Source organism: Hippoglossus stenolepis, chromosome 5, assembly GCF_022539355.2.
Source record: "Hippoglossus stenolepis isolate QCI-W04-F060 chromosome 5, HSTE1.2, whole genome shotgun sequence".
NCBI classification, from domain to species: domain Eukaryota; kingdom Metazoa; phylum Chordata; class Actinopteri; order Pleuronectiformes; family Pleuronectidae; genus Hippoglossus; species Hippoglossus stenolepis.
The window spans coordinates 13,467,600-13,485,651 of NC_061487.1; the positions used below are offsets into that span (position 1 = coordinate 13,467,600).

At 41.8% G+C, this 18,052-nt stretch overlaps 1 protein-coding gene across 2 annotated transcripts; it reads right to left on the reverse strand.

Annotated features, from left to right (window-relative positions):
* Positions 1-218: 218 nt before the first annotated feature.
* On the reverse strand, positions 219-17,821 carry pkp3a (plakophilin 3a). 2 transcript variants are annotated; one of them, XM_035156604.2, is made up of 14 exons: positions 17,742-17,821; positions 14,832-15,009; positions 10,640-10,731; positions 9,396-10,147; positions 7,797-7,920; positions 6,701-6,905; positions 5,432-5,606; positions 4,815-4,932; positions 4,556-4,720; positions 4,282-4,464; positions 4,026-4,179; positions 3,012-3,207; positions 2,748-2,835; positions 219-1,475 (listed from the first exon to the last, which is right to left on the reverse strand). In XM_035156604.2, exons 1-14 carry the CDS (start codon positions 17,748-17,750, stop codon positions 1,434-1,436), a joined length of 2,481 nt encoding a protein of 826 aa, XP_035012495.1. In that variant the 5' UTR covers positions 17,751-17,821; the 3' UTR covers positions 219-1,433. The 2 variants fall into 2 exon arrangements, with proteins under 2 accessions (XP_035012495.1, XP_035012494.1); XM_035156603.2 differs by lacking the exon at positions 17,742-17,821 and having other exon boundaries at positions 14,832-15,141.
* Positions 17,822-18,052: the final 231 nt, after the last annotated feature.

Consider the following 18,052-nt stretch of genomic DNA (forward strand, 5'->3'; position numbering starts at 1 on the left):
TGTGTTTGTGTGTGTATATGTGTGTGTACCTGCAGTGAAAAAAACGAGCTGAAATAAGGGTGCGGCAGGGGAAGGTCTGGTATTGTTCCTGTCTGAGCAGGATCAAATATGTAAACAGGGAGTGGCCAACATTTCACCATGTTAATGTCGGGACTTTTACAGCTACACAGCAACAAACGCTGCGGCGCTCACAAGCATGAAAAAATGCTGACAAGACATTTCATTTCCACGTTTCTTTATTAGCTGAAAAAGATCCAGATGATACACGTGCCTGAATACAACACAAAAGCAAATATGAGAACTGTGTTTTTTTTCAAAACGCCTACACAGAAACATACACACTTTAGTTAAGATTATTTTCTTTAAATGACCTTGCACAAGTCAATTCATATAAATTCAACTTGCCATTCTAAATAAATTCAATCTGAAAAGTGTTACATTTTGCAATTGGTCTCATACACTAAACAAATATGGTATTTGTTCTGTCAACAAAGGTAAGACTGTATCCTTCCACCCCTGTGATTCACACTCACACCATTTATTACATTAGACAAACAGCAGTTATATAAAACAAGAAGACAGATTTAATGTTACCTTATGAGTTATCTTTAAAACTGATCACACAGCATTTTATACGACAAGACAGATTTTGCAACTTGAAAAAGCCCACAGCTAAATACAAAGGTCCACTTAGGAGGCACAATCTTTATCCCCAGATTTCTGAATCAAATCTATTTACATCTCTGCAAACTGTATATCTAAATATCTCTTCTGACATACATTCACTTATAACTACACGTTATAATTTTGACACTAATACACACATTTGTCCAAAAAAACAAAGTACAAGGCTACACTTATTCAAACATGTGATTTCTGTGTAAAAGAGGAAGCATTATTTACAAGAAGAATGCCACGTTAGTACCGACTGTTGCATTTAATGCTGTGAATTAAGTGCAATGAGAAGAAAAAGGCACAAGTGTCCAGCATGTTGTCATTTAAGAGTTTGACAAAAGTTTTAAAAAAGCGCAGATACACAAACAGCTGTTTGCATTTTATCTGGATACACGTAGCCCTTTAAAAAAAAAAAAAAATCCCTGATTCTGCACTAAACACACACACACAAACACACACACACACAGCTCCAACAAAGAGAGTTTAAGGTGCACACATTTGTATCAGAGTCCATCGATAGTCCGTCATAGCTGGACCACATTTCTTACAAAAGTCCAGTGACTTTTAAAAGAGACAGAAACTCTTTTCTTCCAGCGGGTAGATCCTCTATCACCGGTGTGTTCTTATTATAAAAAAATCTGTTATCTTTGGATTGGATGAAGAGTTTATTTACTGCTCTGCCATAGGGTGCTGGTAGAGTGCAGGACTGGTGGGTGGTTTAGAAGTGGACGTGCACCACATCACCTGTCGGACTTGTTTTAATTCAGCAAATCAGCAAAATCCGTCCGTGTGAACCCTTTCTGTAAAGCAAAGAAGAAAAACAGACATGAAACACAAAGAGATGATTGTGTAGGATTGTTTTAAATATTTCTCCAAGTAGTTATTATACTTCACACCACAGTGTTGTGGTGTGAACTACAGCTCATTGGAATGTTGGAAGTTGACCTGGATTGATCTCTGAGCTGGCAATGCAGTGTAATCCAGGGTCCAATAATTCAATGTTTAAATATAAACATACATTTTGGCACGTGTACATATATTGTTTTGTTAAAGTATATATAATATTATAAAAATATATATATACAAAGTGCGAAACGAACATTAACGATTTTTTTGTTCTGTCGTGACTTGTTCATTAGGAAACTCAGCACCGCACCCTTGGGTGGGGCAAGTCGTGATCTGCAGAAGGCAGTAAACCTGGACCTGCCTTACTGGGTGTGAGTGTGTGAGTGTGTGTGTGTGTGTGTGTGTGTGTGTGTGTGTGCGTTTTGAAAGAGCAGCAGTTGTGAAGGGAAAGATACAAGTTTTGAACATGTGCTACCCAAATGATACGGGAATCGCAGAGAGTGAGGAATGTCGTCCAGCTCGTAAACACACACACACACAAAATCTCTTCGACTTTCACTCGTTTTCATGCTTCAACACACAGGCAAACAAGCTCACACCACACACACAGATATCGGAATGAGGGTGGGGCCCTGTACATAGAAAATGTTTTACTGATCATTGTCAACACACACACTGTTCCTGCCAGTGTTTTGTACTAAACTGAAAACGTTGTGCACAAAAGTCACAAAATACACTAATGATAAAAAAGTACTTGTGTAATTTTAAATGTTCAATATGTTTTTCTTTTTGTCTGCATTTATAAAGCGCTTTTCAAGACTTGATGACCACTCAAAGCGCTTTACTGTACAGTTTTCCATTCACACACACATTCATACAGTGCATCTATAAGCAGCTCTTCCTCGACGTGAAGGGGGCAATTTTGGGGTTCGGTATCTTGCCCAAGGACACTTCGGCATGCGGAATGGGGAAGACTGGGATCGAACCGCCAACCTTATAATATATTCTATCTGAGCAATCACTGAGTTTAAACACATATTTATGACCTATATCATGGTTCAGTAATACTCAATACTTGTACATTCATAATTTGAGATCTTCTGTGTGGATGTGATCAGTAAGTGAGTCACTCCTTTCATCAGACTTGTGACAAATGATTCAGAAAAAAGAACTATTAATTTTGGATTTTTCTGGCGGGCGATATTGTCATTTCCACGTTGTCTCACGTTTTTGTAATCTTTATGCAGTTTCTTGTACTGGAACATGTTGCTGAGGACTGTGGCTGCTGCTTTGGCTGATTTCATCTTCCCAGTGCTGGAAAAAAACAAAGGTTCGTCAGAAATGACCTCGTGTGAGACGACAGGCTGCAACATTCTGTGCAACATTCGGTATCAAATGTCATGTAAATGTTTAGATATGTGTAACAGGACTCGTGTTAACTCTTGACTAATACAGAATGTTTTAACGATCGCCACGTTAAGACCACTCACCTGCTGCCAGTTGAGTTCTTGAGGGCGACCAGTTTGGGCAGGCCGTCGAAGAAGGCGATGTCTCTGGCTGCTAAATTGCTGCCCGTCACCAGGTTGTTGAGAATACCACAGATGTTCACCACTACATCGCTGGACGGCTCCTTCTGGTGCCCATCGTCCGGCAGCTTGGTCACCAGGTGGTTTACAACCTTCGTTGCTGAATATTAAAATATGTATTGTTAGGATAACACTGCATTTCTTAAGACCTCGAAAACAATCAGCTATTTACTATTTGCAATGATATCCTCTATGAACATGAACAGGTTCCTGCCAAAGTTGTGCCAACTTCCTGCCAAAAAGTTGACATGCTGCTTATCTACAGACTGCTGTCAATCAACTCCTACACTGTCCTGATTGAACAGAACAACTGAATTTCTGATTGACAGATGCTTAAATCTTGATTGCTGCACCTCCAGTATTAAATATTTGAGATTATTATTAATGAATGATTAATTCCATTATTCTTGGTATCCTGAATGTTCTAGTTTGAATTTCTCATCCTTAACTCTTCAGAATCTAGTTTGAGCTAAACAGATTTCAATTATTCATCCAGAAATTATCCACACAATAATTTGTAAAATTGGAGATTCCTCAGAGGGGAATATAATAACACAAACAAAATAAAATACAACATTTCAATGCCATGAATTGGGTGCAATTTTAACTATGATTTATAAAATGTGTGTAAAATTTCACAATTAGATTTTCAGTAGCTTTGAAGGTTCAAATGATCAGAGCTAATTTTGCTTCCCGATAAAAAAGTGAGGAGAATCACACAGACAAGCTACAAGGGGCTAAACACATGTGAATTTAACACATGGTGAAGTTTGCCTTCATCCAATGTGCCAAACTAGAGTTTGTCTCACATGTGATACAACAAATACTTTAAAACGGATAATACTGTTTTGAATGAGCCTTTATCTCTAGGCATCATTTTTTAAATTTGTAACATGAAGGAAAAAATGGAAGACTAACCCATGTCGCCCTTGTCCCTTGCATGGCGGGACAGATTTCGGAGGAGGCCTGTGAGGGAACGCAGCTCCAGGTCCTTGTTGGTACGTAGCAGGTCCATCAGCATTGGCAGCATGCGCTCCTGCTCCAGAGCCCACCGGCTCATTACTGACGCCCACTGCAGGACAAAGAGGAAAATAAATGAGAAAATAATGAGACAAGCTAACATTATAGCATTCGAGTCTTCTCACAGGTGAACTGACAAAGATATGCTTCTTACCCTCTTGTCTCCGGCTGTGATGTTCTGCAGAGCTCCGGCAGCTGCCTCGCGGGTGGTGGAGTTGATCTCGCACTGATGCAGCACGCGGTTGTACACCCCAACTATCTGAGGGTGCCACAGCCACTCCACGCCCTTGGGCACCCGTGCCACCTCGGTGAAAGTGGAGAGATCCTGGTGCTTGCTCTGTTGGAGGAAGGAACACATAAGGAGACAGAGTTGAGATGGAGGGTCTGGTTCCTGGACACAAAAAGCCACAAGTCCAACATGTACGTACGTCTTTAGCTTTCCTGCTCTGAGGTGTAAAGCAACCAATGGCCTCGCCCTTCGCTGAGTCCTGATCCCTGGTTGGTCCTTCCAGTCGAAACATGGCAGATGGAGGCATCTCACTGTAGAGCTGGTAGGAGAGGTTCCGCAGGACACACACTGCGTTTTCCACCCCCTAAGAACACACGCGCAAAGATACACACAGTAAAGGTAAGACGTGGGTTGAAGAGACGCTGTTTAGATGAGGCTCAGTCTCCAGGTGGTCTCACCTTGTCTTCTGCCTTGTTCTGATCGAGGGAGGACTTGATGTAGCCGACCAAAGAGTCCACCAGTCCGTGGGTCTCTCTCATCTGCTGACGGGTCTTCTCGTTCACAGAGCTCAGATTCCTGCACACAGTCATTGCAGATAAAAGTCAGTCAGGAGTCATGTGTTTCATTAGATGCAAATGGGGCACAGCACAGTTTGGCTTGGGTGGGTTCTTCCACTTTTGGCACAATGCTTCAGCTTTCAATTTTTTTTAAATTAAATCAATAATTTAATTTAAGAGTAGATACATATTTTGTAGAAAGCTTTGCAGATATTCCCCACATGCAAAAGTATTCATCAAAGCCCTCAGGTGTGCACACAAACAGAGCAGGACAAAAGCGACTGGAGGCTGGAGCGGTGCAGGCTTCTGCAAACAACAGTGAAGAGTAATGGGTGTGGTAAAAGCTCCAGTGGCTTTCAGCTGACACACAAGATCGAGCGGCCTGACGGAACTGGTTTGCCCACCTGCGCCTGCTCCTTCTCAAAAAGGAGCAGGCGCAGAGGAAGCCAGAACAAAAAACCCTAGTTCAGTGACACTTTGCAGCTGCAGGGATGGGACGCAAAAAAATCGAGGCGCACCTGAGGCAACCCGTGGTGTTGTAGTAGATGTCGGCCTCGGAGGAGGACTGATAGATGTCCTCAGAGTCTCCCCCGCCGGACAGAGGGATGAGGACCTTCTCGGTCAACTCAGGAAGCGCCTCCCGGGCCAGTTTCTCCTTCAGGTTGTCTTTGGATGAAAGGTTCCACAGAATACCTGCATACACACACACACACACCAGGGACAGGTCAGCAACAAATTCAGGCATGATTGTCCATTTTCCACATTACTGCCGATTTTTTTACATTTTATTTCTCATGTAGGATGTCAGAAGTCTTTAAATTTTCATTTGAATCATGGTGATTTGTATCCTTTGCAGTTTAAAAACACACTTATTGTCTTTCTTGTCGAGAGTTAGGTGAGAAGATGGATGTAGCTTCATGTTCATAAAAATCGAATTGGTCCTGAACTCCTTATTTCAGGATGACCTGTCTTTATACGAGACAGTTAAACCTACAAATCTGGAAAAGGCACATCTGCTTTGTTATTTATCACTTTCCCAAAGATTCTTCTTTCTTTACAAGCGCCATCGACACAAGCTATAGCAGTCCAGTAGATATAAATCACTGTGGCTCAAAGGTCACAGAGACAGGGCCTCAGCTCATCAAGGGCAGGAGCAGATACACTGTTAGTTATCCTCCTCTTCACACACCCTATAGAAAAGATAGCAGCTCCACCTCCTGCTCTTTGAGTGCTCAATACACACTGCATTCCTCTTACATCTCCACCCTGGAGTCGGGGTTTGAACATCCTTCTTTTTCTTCAATTTTCAAGAAGTCATTGAGTGAGAAAGTGCGATCGCTTCTGCTGACAACAGACGATGATGGCAGTTGGAGACCAGACAAGAGGAAACTAAACTTGTTCAGACTCGGGCTGTTATTGGCCCGACAGACGTAAATGTCAAATAAAGAGGAAATGAAAGCACAACCACTGAAAGAAAGAATGCTGATATAATGAAAAGAGTGTCCACTCCCTCTTTAAAAAAATAAAACGAACTGAGACTTTATTTACAGTAAATACAGACTATCTGGATTCTCCTGCCATCCTTCCTGGGTGTGATATAATATCACTTTCAAACGCTAGTCTTTGCTCAAAGTATTTCAAGGACACCACAGCCAAGATCACGTTGCATCCAAACACCAACTAATCAGCATTCAAGTCTGCTGGAGGCGAATGTCCACGGCAAGCTGTGAGAATTCTGCTCCTCTCGTCATGTCTTACTTTTGTCTGAAATCGGGGGGTTTTCCTACCTGTGATGTTTTTGTGGAGCTCGTCGTCGTTCTCCTTGAGCGCCTCAACCAGCTGCGGGATGCCGCCCTCATCGATCAGCGCCACTTTATTTTCCATGCTCTCGTAGATGAGGTTGCGCGCGGCGCCAGTGGCGTAGCGCTGCACTTCCTGGTTGTCACTGTTGAAGAGCCTCACCAGCTCAGTGATGCCCTTCAAACGACGCACCTGGAGAAACAAGATCATTTTGCTTAGGATTTTACATTTAATGCTTTTTTTTATACTTTCTCCTATTATTTGGTGGGTTTTTTCGTTTGCTTTTAAGAGAAACAAAGCATAAAGAGTGTTCTGATGGATTCAAATCTTGATAACAGCATCTTTCACATTCAGTTTCATCTCATGCAATGTATCATTGTGTCTGGACTGTATCCATGGCAGTGATTAAGAGTTGCCAAATTCTTTGAACTATTCCGCAAACAGTTAGACAAAAAGATTCAGAAATTATGCATGTTTCTGTTAATAAATATTTTTGAGCTGCTGAGATGATTTTGCCACATTTAGCTCTCCCCCCCTGTTTTTAATTGCAAATAAAATCCAGATCTTGTGAATTTAACTGTGGTTTCATGAGGGGACTGTTGTGTTTATGCGAATCTAAGATAGCTTTAGCTGCTGGCTCAACCTTCATATTTACTGTACAGATATGAGAGTAGATAATCTTCATTCTCTAACTCTGAGTAAGAGACTGAATATGTTAAATGTATTCCCAGACTGTCCGACCATTCTTTTTAAATATAAAAGAACATTTCTTTTTTAGAGGAATAGTTACACACTGACCACAAGTGTCTGCCTGTCCTCAACAGGCTAAAAGCACTGAGGCCACAGCAGATAAGAGGTGTAACCTTTACTATATATCTGCCAATCAACATTTTTACAGGGCAGAGTCCACATTAGTTTACTGCATGTTTTAAAAAAAAACAGAAGCAAAGCTGTCACTGCCTCCTGTCACCAGATCATCCATCATGACGCCTATATATATATATAACGGAGAGTCTCAGTACGGATTGCAGAGAGGAGAGACCTGGAGGAATTTGAACCACAAGTTTAAATTGTTTTAAGTACCTCGTGTTTGGCGTCGCTGTCGTTGTAACACTCATGTTGAATGTAGGCAGCACCCAGGACCTGTAAATCATGGTCGGGCTCCCTCAGGTGTTGCACAGCTGTGGCCATGTCCAAGGAGGTGATCCTAGCAAAGAAGCAAAAAACACATTCAAACCAAGAATGTAAAACATTTTAGTGATGTCGTTACGCTGCTGTACTGCAAGATAGCACAAATTCTGCATGACCTCTGGATGTTTGAGTGAAAACCAACAGAGTGGCCGCAATAATTACTGCAATCAATCATGGATGATTTGTGTCATGTCTGAAAAACTGTTATTTCTTCCAAATCAGACACTGGCCTGTGAATCGACTCGGCTAACCACTCGCTGCGGGATGTGTGAAATGCAAGGACAGAAACTCAGCTGCCACACCCAAAACCAGTTCCACCGCCATGGCGCCACCTCCCGATCCACAGCTCTGAGTAAATACACACACACATACACACACATGCACACACTCCCTCACTAAGACCTCCTGACACATGATGGTTGTGACACCATCATACTGGTGCATATAGCTTCACTCTGCTGCCGCTGACGTCTCAGACACATTCAACAAGCTGAGTCACCAGAATGAGTCCAGCCGTCATTTCTGTCATCGAGTATTATGAACTAATTAAAGGATACAGGATGATTATATTGGCGTTTACTGACAAAACATATAGAATAATAATGTTCTTACAATCAATAACTCCCAATTAAAATAATTTATTAGTCCATAGCTCTCTAATCTAAACCCCATTCCCAAGTTTCATTTACAAAAAAGTTAAATAAACACCATGGCATTGTGGGTTTATCAATCGAACTGAAGCAAATGGAGCCTTCACTGGGAACTATTTTCAGCAGTGGAGTAATACACATATGGTGCGTTAATGTTTGCACCATCAGGCTGGTGCTGGGTGGTGATCAGGATGTGGCCCAGACAAAGATAAACCCAAATGGCCCGTGTTTGTCATAATAAAGGAACATGTTGCGAGTGGTTTTAGGGCAATAGAGGCACAGAGGATTAAGGTACAGTAAATAAACATTTGGCTGCACAGACAATATGAGTTAGTCGCCGCTTCACTCTTGGTTCTGGCCTTTTCTTACGACTTGATCAGACGTGTGGGGCAAAGTGCCAGAGAACTATTATTACTGATGTAGTAGGTTTTAATTAAGCAAAAAAGGTGAATGAACACAAGTAAATTGTGTTTTATAGGATTTCATTTGACCCTACATGTCAATTTGGAAACTTCGACATTCCATTTGTTTTATTCTATTTCCGTACTTTGATTAAAGCGTCTTCACGCTGCACTACACCTATGGACGTGATTCCGGAATGAAAATCATAGAATATTTATTCATGATACCAGATTTTAAACCTCCTCATATGAGTCAGCATCAGCGTGTTGGTCATTAGGCGGATGTAGTTGGTGAAATCTAACCAGTCGAATGTGGACCTTTTGCTGACACTGATATGTTCAACCTACCATTACACACGCAGGGTCTGTCAATAATAGTGTGAGAACATGAAATGCACCGTCTGTTTCAAATGGAAACACTGAACGTGTGAGTGTCTCACCCGCTGAGGTTGCCCATGCTGGCTCCCATCTCCATCTGCCCATTGAAGATGTCCATGCCCCGGCCAACACTCTGAATGCTCTTGGTTGACATGGCGCGGGACAGGGTGCCCTGACGCTGCATCATCAGGCTCCCCTGGGAAGCCGAGCCCACTCCAGAAGCGATGTAGCCCCTGTCCACCACGTCCCCTCCTCTACCGTAGGTGCTCCCAGACATGGAGCCCATGCTCAAGCGGTTTCGGTTTGTAATCCTGCTGATGGTACGGTGGGCGGGGCCTTTGAAAGACTGCTGGTGGACGATCTCCGCCTCCCCTCCTGTCATCCCTCCGCCACGTTGAAGAGTGCCACTGAGGGATCGCTGCATGCTTGGCATGTAGGTCATGGTGCCTCCTCCTTGCCTCTTCTGGCTGCTATAGCCGTTTACCGTGCCCTGGCTGTACTGGCGGTTGAAGGTGGCATCCCGGTCCGAGACTATGCTTCCGGCATCGCTGGCATCGACCATCCAGGGATTTATAGGCAGGGATTGCTGCCGCATTGTGTGCATAGAGAGGGTCTCTGAGTCCATTCGGGGCTGGGGTCTGGTGTTGCCGTGGTAGCTGCTGCCCATGCGCATGTCCTCTCTGTAAAAACCACCACCACCACCACCACCACCAGCTCCAGCTCCACCACCTCCAACACTGATCCTGTGGAACTGGGCCAGATCTGGGCCGGCGGACTGGCAGCTGAAGCCCGGCTTCTGGGATACACGAGGGCCCTGAGGATGAAAAGAGGAGTAAATGTTACTATCAAATGTGAGCAGAGTTATTCTCTGTGTTGTATTGAACTGTATGTGTGGGTGAATTTGCGATGAGTCACCGGTTTCTAAATGTGATCACCAACATGTCAGGAAACAAAGGTCATGGCTTCAGCATTCACCGTTTAGGCGTGGAGGTTTTTTAAACTAATTAAAATGTGACGTATCAGAGAGCTATTAGAAATCTACAAGTTAACACAAGGTCACGCTTAGGTTCAGAGCTCAAACATTAGTGGAATAACGCCAGCGTTTTCCTGTTGAATCCCAAAAATAGAGGAATCTAGAGGGTGGACATGAAAACCCTGAGCTGATCTCATCACAGCCTCCTGTGAAATACCACACGTGCTGAGCGCTGTTCATGACCCGCTGTGACACCAGCAGAGGGCCGGAACTGGTGATGTTTGATATGTGTGAAGAAATGTTTGAGCAGTGAGATAATCTGGCCGCACTCACCATCGTTCTGGAGCCGGAGTGCATGTAGGAGGACTTTGAGCTGAAGCTTGGGTTGTAGGTGTGATATTTCACTGATGAAGAGCCACCGTATTCTGAAATAAAGCAACAAAATGGAAAAACACATGATTACTAAATATAATACATACATTTACAAAAGTCGAGAAACATTTTCTGAAAAGACGAAAAACCAGTTCCAATCCAAGAAATATATCTTTTGTATATTTTAAATCAGATCTTTATAAATAAATAAGAAAAAAGATGACACTCCAAATTGGTGGATATAAATGTTTTTCCCAGTAAAAGTGCAAATGTCAGTTTGATAAAAAAAATTAAATAAAAGATAAAAAATGACAATTGACTTTTTTAGGAATTCTTAAAACCTTGATTCATATCTTTTGGATTTTTATGTGGAAGCAGAATAATGCTGGCTCTCCTAGAAAAGCTTTGGCCGAGTGAAAAACATAAACACTTGTTTACTTTTACAAGCTCATGTTTTAACATGGATATCTAATTGGTTGTTATTATAACATTATACATGAACATAACAGACTTTGAAATTTCAATTGAAAAAAAAATGATCAAATAAAACAGGCAAAACTTTCAATGATCAAATGAAGTGAAGATTGAACCACGTGGAGGTGTCTCGCCTCTTTAATTTGCAACAATGATTTGCATGATGAATAGCAGGTGTTGTGTTGCAGTTGGAGACTGAGGACGAGACTGTAACAGGAGGAGGAGGAGTCCAGTCACCAGGTCTCTGGTTACCGTTCACCTGGGAGAATACTTCTCGACTGACACACACAATCATCTCTCAGCATGTAGAGCGTGTGAATGTTTCGCTCTCATCTACAGATCGGTGTGACTCGACAGGAGAGCGGTGAGGCTGACGGCGGCAAAACGTTCACTACGGTCCGAGCCTCGAGAGGCTGATCGCTGAGTCAAATATCTGGGTCAACTGAAACCAGAAAAGTTCAGTGACAACACCCAGTTTATTATACTCAGTGTGTGTACATGTCAACTAATAATTCTGTCAAGATTATTATTGAAAACTTCTGAGAATGAATCTGTTGTTCCAGGTATGATACAGTCGTCATGCAAACAGCCGTGCAGCTGTGTGAGCCTGTACTAACTATAACTGTACTAAAATAGTGTACTAATGATACAGTACTAATGATAAGTAATGATGTACTAATGATAACATTAGCTAAGTAGAGGGGCCCTCAGTACATACCTCCACCAAGACTGATTGGCCTCTTTATCTCCATATTGCACACACATTGAGATCAGACATCTTCTACAAACTGCTTATGATATCACCTGTTCATAGATATGAGCTTTCTACACAAGCCTGGTTTCTTTTGATTAAGATCGCTGGATTATCTTCTTCTTCTTCCCAAACCTGTCAAATCTTGCCCTGTTACAGAAAGTGAAATAAAAAAATTGCTAGATCTGTTTCCTTAAATCAAATCTGCTCTGAAAGGGAATATGTTCTTTCTTGGCCCATGTCCCAATTTCCCACGTCTCAATAACATCTGTTCAGTAGTTTATTGTGTAACCCTGACAACAGACAGACAAACAGTAATGAGAAGGTGTCAGCTGAGGTAGAGTGCCATTAGATTTTCAGGTAGACTATTTGAATTTGATTTACAGTTAACCAACATTGTGCCACACTGTTACTAACAAGTTACCTGTAGCCAGTGTCTGATAGTCTTTAGCATCATCTCACAGATTATGATTAAAAACTAACTGATCTCTTGACTTGAGGAAACATGTCTGTGCGTTGAGCCTGAACAGATTTCCCACTTGTGAGCAGAGTGGAGATTTGCCGACACTCTTGACTTCTACTGAGCACGAATACACACCGGCACAGTTGGTGTTGTGGAGAGTGGCCGACATCTCTTGGCCTGGATTCAACACAACCCTGGCAACGCCCGACACACCTGAGAGCAGTTTTTACAACACGCAGCAAACACACCCTGAAAACTCCTTCATCGGGAAACTTTTTTTTCCCTTCCTATTGTTTTTTAAAAAGTGAACTTCGGTCACTGAATCAACAAACACACAAAGGTTTGCACAGTTAACCATTTGCATTGACTTCCATTCATTGTGGACCAGAACTTTATTGCTAACCTAATCCATGACCATTTCATACGTAACCCTAACCTTAACTTAACCATATTGCATATCTTACAACTGGAATTACATTTTTGCCTCATTGGGACGGGGCTTTGGTTCCCATGAGGTCTCCTGGTCCTGATAAGGTAAGAGTTTATGCTGGAAGACGTCCTAAAGAGGTAACAAAAATGAGTACACGCACGCACAATTGCGAGCACACACACACTTTTTCCACTCTTACTTTCTGCTGAGGCTTGTCCACATATGAACAGCAGTTATTGTCATAGAGAGAAACTTGTTGCAGGGTGAACATTTAGATTCAGAGGAAGGGGCGATCCGTGCCGAACCATCAGCATGTTTTCCTCATGTGTAAACACATCCGTTCACAATGAACCTCTCTAGAGCCACACAACCACTGAAATGGCAGCCTTCCCTGCTGTGTCATTATGTATTCTTCCTCTTCTTCTTGAACAGGATTCAAGACATGATAGAGATGACGTGACAGTATTTTATGTTTGCCTCTGTAAAGCCGCTAGCGTTGGCACCTCGAGGGGAAAGAGCGGAAAACTAGTAGGGTGAGAAAAAGATTCTGCCTCAGCCACAGCCCAGAATTTTAGATGTTGATTACGGAAGGCTCTGACGTGGACCTGCTTGGCATGCTCACTGGGTTTTGACAGATCCAATCATGGGAAGAGAAGGAATGTCCTTACGCTTTAGGGGACAGGTAAACAAGTTTTAGCCTCCATGACTTCTACATCAACTCAACCTGCATCCACGACTCATTTAGCTCTTACTGCAGGAAACCTTTCATACACCCCGATGCTTACACAACAATCCCACCTCCACTTTGTCTGACGACGCAGACACCTTTTTACAACTTCAAGTCTCTGAACAGAAGACGACGACACTCCAGTCTTCTTCCAGGTATCTCTTGAACTGTCGGCCCCTTTCAGCTGAGCAAGGCCTGAAACCCAATCCCACAGAGGGAGGCTTTCACTTTACTCTGCTATCAGGGAGGATCATGAAAGCAGCTCTTGTTTGGACCTGTTACACATTAACCCTTTCTCATGCCATTTGCAGGTACACACACACACACACACACACACACACACACACACACACACACACACACACACACACACACACACACACACACACACACACACACACACACACACACACACACACACACGGTACGATCGCTGCTGCGTTCAGTGCAGAGCAGCTGAATGGACAGATTTCCCCTGATGAGAAACAAACCCACAGGAATGCAGCAGCAACGACACACACACACACACACACACACACACACACACACACACACACACACACACACACACACACACACACACACACACACACACACACACACACACACACACACACACACACACACACTCATACATGTATAAACTGGAAGTTAAATTAAAAGCTTCCAATGATATGAGTCATAGCCTACTGGAGAAATGTGAATAATGTTACTTTTGGTAAATTATTAAGCTTATAATCGATGTATCAACCAACAGAAAACATATTAATCAAACTAAATTAGGTGGTTTGATTCTTTTTTACAAGAAAAACTGGAAACAATCCACAGATTCAACCCTCTTAAATGAGAATATGTCTGGTTTTCTTATACACAGATATTGAAAAGAATCAATAATCGTCCATTTTCACAAATGAATGAATATGGTGGAGAAGCAAAGACAATTTTTGAAAATATAAACTAGATGCAAGCACATTTGCCACATGTGGTGTCCGGTATCACACGTCCTCACTGGGGTCCCATCCAAATAAAAGAGTCAGAGTCATTTCAGCTCTTTGGAGTAAAGCAGAAGGAAACACGGTCATAAGAGTGACTGGTCAGACTGTCACACGAAGCCACCTGCACCTCCTCGTGAACCTGGGTGGACACTGAGTGCTTCTGCCCTGAATTCCCAGACTGCTCTAAACTGAACCTAGATCCGCTCAGCGCGCGCAGCCTAGCGGAATCATCCAGAGACACATAGAGGAACATGCATCCAGGGCAGATCCAGAGCAGTTCCCCTGTGAAAGGTGAGTTAAGAGACCTCTTTACCTGACGTGGCGTAATGCGAGGCGGATCCATTCTGACGCGGAAGTGTGGACTTCTCCGCCAGTCTCATCTGGACCTGCTGCTGGACCCGCCGCGATCTGGACACCTCGTCCGACGCGGAGCTCCCATTCCCGAGGCGGACCTCAGACGGGAGCCCGTAGGTGGTCACCGATTTGTTGGGCTGCAGGGCGGACATAAAGACGTTCTCAGTGCCCATGATACTCATGGTGGAAAGGTTCAGAGGAGAGACGCTGGCGTCCGGTCAGAGCGCAGCTGCGAACAGGTTGTTGTGCGTCCGCTGAACGTGGAGGAGGCGACTGAGAGGCGCACCAGCAGGGGGCGGGGCCTCGGGGGGCAGAGGACACCTGACGTACAGGTGAGTGAGCTGCGTGTGTGTGTGTGTGTGTCTGCGATACACACTGCTGTGTTAGTACTGCCATTATTAACAGACTGATCCAAATTCACTGAATAAACCATTAAACTGTTCAAACCAAATCATGTGCTATACTATGCTATGCTATGCTATGTCATGTAATTTTATGTTGTGTTGTTTTATGTTGTGTTGTATTGTTTTTTATTGTGTTGTGTGTGCTATGCTATGCTATGTTATGTTATGTTATGTAATTTTTGTGTTGTGTTGTATTGTTTTATATTGTGTTGTGCTGTGCTATGCTATGCTATGCTATGTAATTTTATGTTGTGTTGTGCTATGCTTTACTACGGTATGTTATGTAATGTTATGTTGTGTTAAGACCAGGTAGTTTAATGTATGACAATATAATATTAAACTGACTGTATGTTTTATAAAGACAATACTTTTGCATTTGATACGTTACCCATTTTCAAAGCAGGAGTATTTGAATATTGCAGTATTACCACTTTTAATTGAGTAAAGGATCTGTGTATTTTTGTAACACATCTTTAAGATTATGTTAATTGTTATTTGAAAAGTTCCCAAGAGAAACTCCACATTTCTTTTTAGTTGTACTGTGTTCTGATCACGATCACAGCTACATTTCTGTTCTGTTACAAAGAGTGGATTCGGTGGACTGTTTATTCACTCCATCGAATTATATTTTAATATATTAAAATATAATATATATATATATATATAAACAAAGTGAAAAAACCAGGTTAAACAACAGATGATTGTTAAACAACAACGACAGTCCTGTCTAGCAGCCCCTAACCCCTAATCCTTAAATGAACAATGGGGGTAAATGTGATGGCTTGAAGAATTAAGACAAAAAGCTCTAATTCATTAACATTACCACACTCCATGCTGGATGTGTTGCACAAGTGGATGATTTATCATATATGTATATGCAGGTCCAAATATATATTTTAACTATACTTCAAGTTGGAATTTAAAGTAGAATTTTCATCAAGATCACATGCATTAACGTCTATCCTGCTCCAATTTTGCATTGTCTTGTAAAAACATCTAAATTTATCGAAAATGTGCTGTATGTGAATTATTAAATTTTGTTAAATTATTCTTAGTTTTATTAGTCTGTATGATTTAAGGTTCAGTGTGTAGAATTTAGTGGCATCTAGTGGTGAAGTTGCATGTTGCAGCTGAATACCCCTCCCCTCACCCTCTCCCTCCAAACATGATAGAGAACCTGTGGCATCCTTCAGTCGTCTAAAAACTCAAAAGGTGTTTAGTTTGTCCAGTTTGGGCTTCCATAAAAAAAAAAAACTCCATACAGAGGATCCACTCCCGATGTAAATATAAAGTATTTAAATATAAAGGGCCCATTCTGGGGTAAAGAAAACAACAATTCGTACAATTTAGATGAAACACACTAGTGAAAACAACACTTGGATTATTGTACGTTCAATTTCTGCCAATAGATCAATTTCACCTAAAGACTGGACCTTTAATTCATTATACATCTGTTCTTTTTGTATGTGTAATGATTAGTTGACTTTTTGTCAGAACAGTGTAAGAGCTCTGTGTAGGGGATGCATCAAATCAAGTTGAGTCTTGTAAATGAGCCTCAGCGTGACTGCAGGTCTGTTACAAGGTGTGGCTCACTCTCACTCTGTTACGTCAGAGACACACCTGTTCCACCTGGTTTGTTTTATTTCAGCCTAGCAACCGTGAGTCACCATGGCCATAGATACAAAGGTGATATTAAGCGTGGGAGTGACGCATGCTACATGCGGTACAGCTGTAGTATCTACCTGTCTGGAGGTGAGGTGAGGTGAAGTGAAGTGAAGTGAAGTATTGAAAAATTCACATCCGGTGCAGAACAAACATGTTAAATTAAACTGGTTTAAATCATTTTAAACAAATATCTAGTGCAATCATTTGTTTTCTGGATTCTTTTCTTCCTTGGGATATAAGAAAACAAGAAAAACAGAAGATGAATTTAATCCTGTTTTAAGGTTTTTCAATTAGCCAATCATTTCCCTTATTGAAAGCCCAATATTTTATTTCCCCGTAGATGATTGAAGTAAATAGATTTACACAATGAACCAGATTTAGTAAAAGATCTATAGAGATATAACCTCCTTCCTGAGTTTATAACAAAAACTTAATGTTTTACCATATGTACTATGTATATATATCATATATTTCTTGTCTATTTTTCAATTATCAATAATCTTTTCTATTTATTATATTTATTGCAATGCTTTGGAGATTCACAGCAAAATGTTTTGGTACGTGCAATGACAAAAGGGCATTCTATTCTATTCTATTCTATTCTATCCTATTTCGTCAGAGAATATTTGTGCTTAGAAATAATCCCTCACAGCTTTTACACATTTCAGTAAATGCATCTATACAATTGAAGTAAAATTGAATGTTCCTCAGTGGAAATTAGTTTCCCTCCATAACATAAACCGCAGTGGAATTAATTAAATCTTGTTTAAATGTCTTTTTAAAAATAAGTTGACACTTACCATAACCATTGAGTTGATGGTGGATGCGCTTTCTCTCTCTGAAGTGTTGAACCTGCTCGTTAGGGCGTCTGATCTGCTGAGGTATTAGACGGCATTAGAGCTTATAGAGTATTTCTATAGCCACCACCCTAATAATTACCATCGTCTCTTTTTCAGTGTAGGTACACGTGGGGCCTCCGCCAAACAAAAGAGATGTGTCATAGCGTTGGGTGTGTTACAGGAGGGGGGACAGTTTATTAACTCTTCACTACACGCCAAGTGATTTGATGATGTTGGGTCAGATTTTTTTGTTTTTAAGATGTTGCAACATT

Bases quoted from the DNA above. Each gene is read 5' to 3' on its own strand.
- pkp3a (XM_035156603.2), bottom strand. From the start codon at position 15,054: ATGAGTATCATGGGCACTGAGAACGTCTTTATGTCCGCCCTGCAGCCC. The intron at 10,732-14,831 runs GTAAAGAGGTCT...GCTTTATTTCAG, and splicing joins CTCGCATTACGCCACGTCAG to AATACGGTGGCTCTTCATCA. The intron at 4,933-5,431 runs GTGCGCCTCGAT...GACTGTGTGCAG, and splicing joins AACACCACGGGTTGCCTCAG to GAATCTGAGCTCTGTGAACG.